General features: G+C 29.2%; 1 protein-coding gene across 1 annotated transcript; it reads left to right on the top strand.

The window, feature by feature from the left end:
* The first annotated feature begins 1,551 nt into the window (after positions 1-1,551).
* Positions 1,552-5,064, top strand: LOC128953490 (wings apart-like protein homolog). Its single transcript, XM_054298972.1, has 8 exons — positions 1,552-1,837; positions 1,873-3,064; positions 3,165-3,504; positions 3,604-3,792; positions 3,881-4,067; positions 4,204-4,530; positions 4,621-4,805; positions 4,881-5,064. Exons 1-8 carry the CDS (start codon positions 1,552-1,554, stop codon positions 4,944-4,946), a joined length of 2,772 nt encoding a protein of 923 aa, XP_054154947.1. The 3' UTR covers positions 4,947-5,064.
* The last annotated feature ends 3,422 nt before the right edge of the window (positions 5,065-8,486 follow it).

Consider the following 8,486-nt stretch of genomic DNA (forward strand, 5'->3'; position numbering starts at 1 on the left):
AATAAAAATTATATAAATTTAAATCATCTAATATTAAGTTTTATAAATTTAACAAAAATAAATTCTACAATAAAATAGCAAAAAAAATAAATAAAAATATATTTATTGAATCTAAGGTTGCCATCTATCAATTTATATAGATACAGACAAAATTATACTAAACGGATAACATTTAGAAAATTAAATTTTAAAAAATTTAAAAATAAGTTAAATTAGCAAACAATAAATAAATTAATAACAAAAAAACATAAATTAAAAAAATTGTTATTATATTAAATCAATTTATTATTTAAAAAAAAAAATCATTATCATTAAAATAATTTTATTTTTATTATTTATCTTAATTTTTTTAAAAAAATATAATGATCAAGCTACTTTTAAAATAGATTAAATAGGGTGGGTTAAATTTAATTAAAATGGGGGGGGGGCTGGCTGACTAAAAATTAATTAATTATTAATTATTTTTTACTAAATGTAAACCGTCAATTTTTTTTTAAAAAAAAAACTTTATTTTTTGTTTATAGAATCTAGTTTGCCATCTATCGATTGAGCTAGACACTTTTAAAATATACAAACACACATTGTACATTTTTAAAAAAATAAATAAATAAATGTATCTAGTTTAATTTATTAATACAAATTTACCATATAAAAATGCTAACATTTTTTTTTTAAAAAATAGAATAACTAAATAATTCTAATTATAACATTTTTAAAAAATAATAAAGTTAAAATTTCTAAATAATTTCTAAAAAACTAAACCGTGTCGACTACTATATGTACTAATAAAATGTGCAACTGTCAATGTAAATTTTTATCAATGATAACAATAATAAAACAGAGTAGTGTAGAGGTGTTTACTACATTTTTATAAATATCTCATTTTCAAACATCACCACTTTATCAAGTCCATAAATGACATCCAAATGAAAACGTTTGCCCCCCAAAAATACACACACACACACTTACGCACACACACACACACACACATACAATCATACATACACACACACACATATACACACACATACACACACATACACACACATACACACACATACACACACATACACATACATACACACACATACACACACATACACACACATACACACACATACACACACATACACACACATACACACACATACACACACATACACACACATACACATACATACACACACTTACACAAACAAATATATATATATATACACTCATACACACACACTCACATACATACACACACATTGACTATATGTTCCACTAAACCAAACTCGTGCCCATAATTTATGTATACAATWATTGTGATACAGTATACTAAACATACAATTACTACTCTATTATAAAATTATTATATATTTTTGTTGACTTTATTAATACATTTATATATCAGATATAATAATAACATAACGTATCTATCATTTAAACTCTTCATCCGTTGAAATGGTAGACAAACTCTGACTCGACTGAAGAAGAAGAAGACGAAGACAACGAAGACTCCGCTCATTCATTCACAAACACAGTCAGTGATTATCAATCGGCGCTTCGATGGCGGCCAACGAGTCATCGGCAGTACCGCCGCCTCCACCGCAACAACAGAAGAAACGTTTCTTCAGTTCGCAGACCAAACAACAGCGACAGGTGTTCAATATGAAGAACTTCTGGTCGGACGCACCGTCTAATCGACGATCGATGACAACAGCTGCGACTGCATCGGTAAAGACAAAAACAATGTCAAACAAATCGTCGTCATCATCGACGGCGGCCAATATATTTGATGTACAGTATCGGTGGCGACCGAAAACCACTATCGATACTAACGATAATAATAACGGCGATACCGATAATTGCCGTCAACARCAACAACAGCCACCGTTGCTGCCCAACGAGTGGTAACGGTATCCGCTGTTACCGCTGCAACCGCTGCTGTCAATAATACTCGACGACAACGACGACAACCAAAACAACAACAGTTGTCGCCAACAATACCCGACTCGACTGGATATACTGTTCACTCATCCGTGTCGTCGTCCTCTTCCGCGGCCTCATTGTCGCCCAACAACGGCAATACCAACAACAACAACAACTCGCATGAGATCTATTTGGCCAGTACTCCGTCGGCCACCAATGCCTCACAGTTGACTACACGTACTAAAACATACAATAGACAAACACGATTGGCTACGGCAGCCGGACATACGGTACAGGAGAAAACTGTTACGACAAAGACTATTAGTGTGGTTACCAATGATATTGTGGTGTCGTCGGAGGCTATGGATGCCGCCGCAGCCGCCGACCACAACAGTAATGTGTCGTCCGATGATTGTTTGGACACCGGAAGAAACAGTGTTGACATTGATTCGATGGACATCACAGCGTTGACCACAACAGAAACGACAGCATCGACAACAACAACAACAACGGCCAGTAGTGTCCAAGCAATCACAACACCCGATGATATTGTCGACGACGACGACATGATGTTACCTACGACAGAGTTGTTGTCTTCAAACACCACCGACACCGTCACCACCACAACAACTACAACATCAGACACAACGATAGCCGCATCTCCTCCGTCATCCATGTCATCAATGATCACAACCACAACAACAATAGCTGATACCTCAACCGCCGCCAGCGATCAAGTGATAGCCGCCGCCGCCAAACCAAAGCGTAAAATCTTTTCGTCGTTACACAAGAAGAACCGGACGGCTGTATTCAATACGAAAAACTTTTGGACATCCGGTACGATGGACTTTACCGACGACGACGGCAATCCGATTGGCTCGGAATCGATGACAGCCACCAGTGCTTCCAGTGGTGGCAGTACGGGTGCCGCCAGTGCCTCAGGCGCGACCACAACGACTGCGGCCGGCGCGGCCAACAAAAACAAGTTGTCCGACGAGTTTGACAAAGAGGACGACTATGTGGTACTGCATCGGGTGAAGAAGGCTCACCAATGCCACGATTTGGGCGAAACGGAACAGTTTGACGACGATATTAAATATCATTTAAGTGGTATCGATGTGTCCAACTCGTCGGCCATGAGATGTCTCAGGTATATACCATAGACCGTCATATTATTCTTCAACATTAGTTACCGATAGTCTAATGTCTTATCTATCACTCTCTTTCAATCTGTCGCTCAACGGGAACAGTATCTTAGGTCTCACCCAACAGGCGATGCGACCCGAGTTTCGTATGCATTTGCGGGCACACGACGACATGCCGCGCATTATCAGTGCCTTAATGGACGCTCCGACCGACGCCAATCTGGCTTTATGTACGGCTTGTCTGATGTTTGTCTACAGTCAGGATCGGCTGACAATGGACATCGATCCCAATGCACTGGCGCTGATGCTTCAGTTGCTTGAAACTCGGAGCGATGAGTGCAACGGTGTGGACAGTCGTCATCGGGACAAAGTAAAAGAAATGTGCGAACAGATGAAGAATAAGGGCATACATGTGGCCAAGTATCTGAAACTGACGGAAATTACTGTATGTTTTAACAACTGATCAATTGATTCTAGTTATCGGTAACCTATTATTTTTGTTTGTTTGTTTGTGTCCACCACTACCGCCCCCCCCCCCCGATAGGCCGGTAATCTAGCAATGGAAACACTATTGGGACTGACATCGAAACGAGCTGGCGATTGGTTTAAGGAAGAGTTGCGTCGAATCAAAGGCATCGACTTTATATTGGATACTGTCCTCCGGTGTGCCGAACAACACGAAGATGAAGGACTGATGATCAAAATCGACCGGTGTATGCATGTCCTCGAAAATGTATGTCCCATTGCTAACGATAACGATTGATTGATAACTAATTTATATGGATCTGCTGTCTGTCTCCCCCTCCCTTTACTAATAAAAGGTTACCTTAAATAACACCGAAAATCAAGTCTATCTACTCGAATACAAGAACGGCCTACTTATCAGCACCTGTATCCGATTACTTCATTCATGCAAATATCGGATACTGGCGTCCAATGACTCGAAAGTGTTTTTATCGGCCTTTTTCTCGATTCTTCGAGTCTTAACTCATCTAACATCGGAAAGTGGTATGTAATCTATGAATGAATGAATGAATGAAGTGGTCATAACCATCGATGATGATGATGATCACTATTACCACTGTTGATAATTGTTTAATCATTTGCTTCTATCCCTCTCCCCCACCCAACCCAACCCAACCAGTTGACGGCTGTTCGACAATCGGTTCGTACGACGGTATCATTGATTTGCTACTCGAATCGATCATCGAATTGCCATCGTTTATCATGTCTGACCAGCGATTCGATCTAATGGTCATACTATTGTGCCTATGCATCAATTTGGTTGAATTTTGTCCACAAATGCGCGACTTGGTTATCAATAATCGTTTGAAGCTCCGGGATATCATCGATCTATTGTTTCGTCGTATACAAGAAGCACAACGAACCGAACAGCAAACCGATGAACTGTTGGAATCGCATGAAAAAGTCCAGATGACCGAAGCCATGCGCGATTCACTGTTGCACACAAGTATGCAATTAACTAACTAACTAACTGTCCACTCAATTTAAATCATTTAATAATCTGTTTTTATTGTTTTGTATTGTTATATATAACCAGTGCTGTCCCAATCGGGTAACCATATGGAGCACAGCATAATCGCTGCCTGTATATCCCTACTGCTAGGCTGTACCATACAGGACAACATGAGATATACCAATGCAGTCCGGGATACTCTACCTAACGGTTCGTTTGATCCGTTAGTCGAAGTATTGCAAAAGCTCCGGGATTTTGCATATCTAGCTGTTAGTAGAAAATAAATAAATAAATTGTTTGTTTGTTTGGTTTTATAATATGTTTTTTTTTTGTATTTTTTTAAGGATATAATGACCAAAAAAGGCAAAGAAAGAGTCGACCGAATCATTCAAGTTTTCAAAGCGTCCTAACAATGAATTATTAGTGATTAGTAATTGGTTTTCAAAAAAAAAATAATTATATCATTAATTATACACTAATAATAACACACACACACACACATAAAAATCATATGACAATACTATTTGACCCAAATATATATATATATATATATATACAGTATATATGTTTATATTAATTTATACCTTTTTTTTATTAAAAGAAAAAAATTAATTGTAATTATTTTAGACTCACTAATTGAAACAAAACAAAAATAATTTTTACCGGTAATGATAATAATTTTATTTATATATATACAGTATATTTATTATATAAATAGTAATTGTGTTATAAAAATCACACATATATTTTTTTTTATAGACAAACAAATCAATTGTTTTCAGATTACAAATTCAAAAATTATTGCACATATTGTATATTTTATCTTAATTATAATTATTATTATTATTTTTTTTAGATTTTAGTTTAATCATCCCTTATCTAATTAATTAATTAATTAATTAATAATTTTAAATTTGTGCACAATTTTTATTTTAACAAAAATAACAACCAAACAACAACAAAATCAATTTATTTTTAGTTTTAATTTATAAATTATAATCAATAATATACTCATAACTGGTTACCGTATGTGTGAAACAAAAATGATGATATATTTTTTTGCTAATTTTTTTTAGTATCATAATTATTATTATTATTATTAGATTGACTGTTTATTCAATTTTATTATTGTTAATTAATTAGTTTTAATTTTTTTCAAAAAAAATTTATAGATAGTGTGTGTGTGTGTGTGTTTATGGAGATTTATTTTATATCTATTTGACATTATTATTATTATTACCAACAAAACAATTATTAACATTATTATTTCCTCTCTCTCTCTCTCTCTCTCTCTCTCTCTCATTAAAATGAAATATTAATTTTATCGGTTATTTTTATATACAATATATATATATATATATTTATCTATAAATAATAATTTTAATTATTGTAATTATTACCACTATTCATTAATTCATAAAAAATAATACTATTATAATAAAAATAATAATTATTATTATTGTTTCTTAATTATAATTATTATTATTGAACTCAAACCTCAAAATAAATGATAAAATTTATTAGAGATTTTTTTTTAAAGAAAAATAAAAAACAAACCGCAACTAAAAAAACAAAATTTGTTTAATGATTTCATATTTATTATTATTATTATAATTATAGTTTTATTTTTTATTAAAAATTTTATGGTCTATCAAAAATATAATAAGCTATTATAATAATGATTTAAAATAAAAATATATTATATAATAACAAACAAAAAGTTTAGTTTCCGGTTATATATAATTTCTATTCAAACAAACAAACAAACAAAAAATGGCATAAAATTTTAATAATTTGTATAAAAATTTTGTTATAAACATAGAAACTACAAAAAACAAAATGTTTTTTTAAAAAAAAAGTTTTATTTGCAAACATTTTTTTTAAAAAAAAAACATAATATAACATATTTTTAAAATAATAATAATAAAACAAATTATTTTTTGTTATTAATAATATAATTATTGAATAATAAAATAACTAAATAATGAAAAAAACATATATTAATAATTATATACATATTATTGAATAATAATAATAACTAAATAATTTTCAATACCGTATGCATCACACAATGCATCGCTGCATTCAATGTCATTAAACTTTTTTGTTTTTTACCCCTAAAAAAATATTTTTGAAGTAAAAACTTCATAATAATTATAACAATTATATTATTTTTGTATTACATTTGTATATTTAAAAAAACTAAAATTATTATACATATTTAAAATACTATTGTATTTTAGTAAAAAAAAACTATAGACTAAAAAACAAGTTATTATTTTATTTTTACTTTTTTTTTGGGAAAAAAATTCATCAATGCTATTGTACTGTATAGTAGTAATAATAATAATAATAATTTATATTTCAAACATATATGGGTATGTTATTCAATGTTGTGTAGTGTTATCAGTGTTGGCAAAGACAAAATCTTTGTATAATACAAAGCGTATATTATACAATGTATAATACAATTTATAATACTATGTAAAATACATGACCAATTTGGTTTACAAAAAAAAAATTTTTTTTAGAGCCACCTATTGCTAAAAGCATTGATATAAGCAAAATAAATTAATGTTTTATAATAAATATATAGATTTAATATTATTATATTTTTATTATTATTGAATTTATTTTATTTTTTATTTTAAATTATTTGATTTTTTAGATAACTTATTATATTAATAATAATGCATTGATTTTCTAGAAATTATATATTTTTACTAAATATTTTAAAGTAATTTGTTTTTTTAAACATACAGTAATATACAGTATATTAGTTTTTAAAAATTTGTATAATACATTGTATTAGTATATTGTATTTTACTGTATGATACAAAATCAAAATTTTAAAAACCTTGTATTTTTCCAACCCTGCTGTATATACAGTACACATATATAATATACAGTATAATTATTATTGACAGTACCGTATGACTCATTTTTTAGTTAAATATTTTTTAATATGAGTCACTATACAGTATATATATGTGTGTTTGTTTGATGGGGAGGGGGCTATACATTGGATGTATGGCTATATACAGTGTATACATACGGTATATACTAGTGTTTAGGTTTAAAACTACATATAATATACAGTATATATGTTTTGTTATGTTTTTTTTGCGTAATTGTAATTTTGTTTGCACTTAATTGACTGTACTGTATGTGTAATACATTGTGTGTAACACACTGTGTATGTTATGTAGACATTCATTCAATTAATATTTTATATAATACAATGTTATCGTAAAAAATATAATGTTATTTAGTGTATAACAACTACAACAACATTGCTGTTAAATATATTATACAAGCAATTGGTTAATAAATTTTCATTAAAATTTATTAATAAATTTAATTATTTTTTTGTTGTGTGTAATATTATCACCAAATAATAATAATAATAATAATATCATAATATTTTTTGTTTGTTAAATAAGTCTCACTAAATAAAAACAATACTCAAAAAAAATAAATAAAATGTTTTATGAAATTAATTATTATATTTAATTGTCTAATTGAATATTGAAATCAAAATTTTTTTTGTTATAATTATTTAAATATTTAATTTAAATAAAAACATGTTATCATATAATTTATATACCAATGACTGATAATAGTAAGTAATAATAATAATAATAACTATTAAAAAATAAATAAAATATAATCTCATATTAAATATCTATTAACTGATTGATTGATTAATAATATAAACTATAATATATATCATATATATTACTATTACATAATAATTAATACACTAAAAAAAATTTGTGTCAATTAATTATTATTAAAGGAAAAAACAAAAAATTTAATTTAATTTAATATTTTGTTTTTTTAAATGTCAATATTGTATAAATTATGTGATTATATATCAATAATATATAAGTGATAATTAGTTTTATTATTTTTTTGTGATTTAATTGTGAAATATATTATAAATAAAA

This window comes from Oppia nitens, unplaced genomic scaffold (assembly GCF_028296485.1).
Source record: "Oppia nitens isolate AA-2021 unplaced genomic scaffold, nextdenovo-longstitch-racon4-pilon3 scaffold22_pilon_pilon_pilon, whole genome shotgun sequence".
Taxonomy (NCBI): domain Eukaryota; kingdom Metazoa; phylum Arthropoda; class Arachnida; order Sarcoptiformes; family Oppiidae; genus Oppia; species Oppia nitens.

Excerpts from the sequence above, each read along its gene's own strand:
- LOC128953490 (XM_054298972.1), top strand. The coding sequence starts at position 1,552 with ATGGCGGCCAACGAGTCATCGGCAGTACCGCCGCCTCCACCGCAACAA. Across the intron at positions 4,068-4,203 it reads TCATCTAACATCGGAAAGTG|TTGACGGCTGTTCGACAATC; the intron begins GTATGTAATCTA and ends CAACCCAACCAG. Across the intron at positions 4,806-4,880 it reads GGGATTTTGCATATCTAGCT|GATATAATGACCAAAAAAGG; the intron begins GTTAGTAGAAAA and ends TATTTTTTTAAG.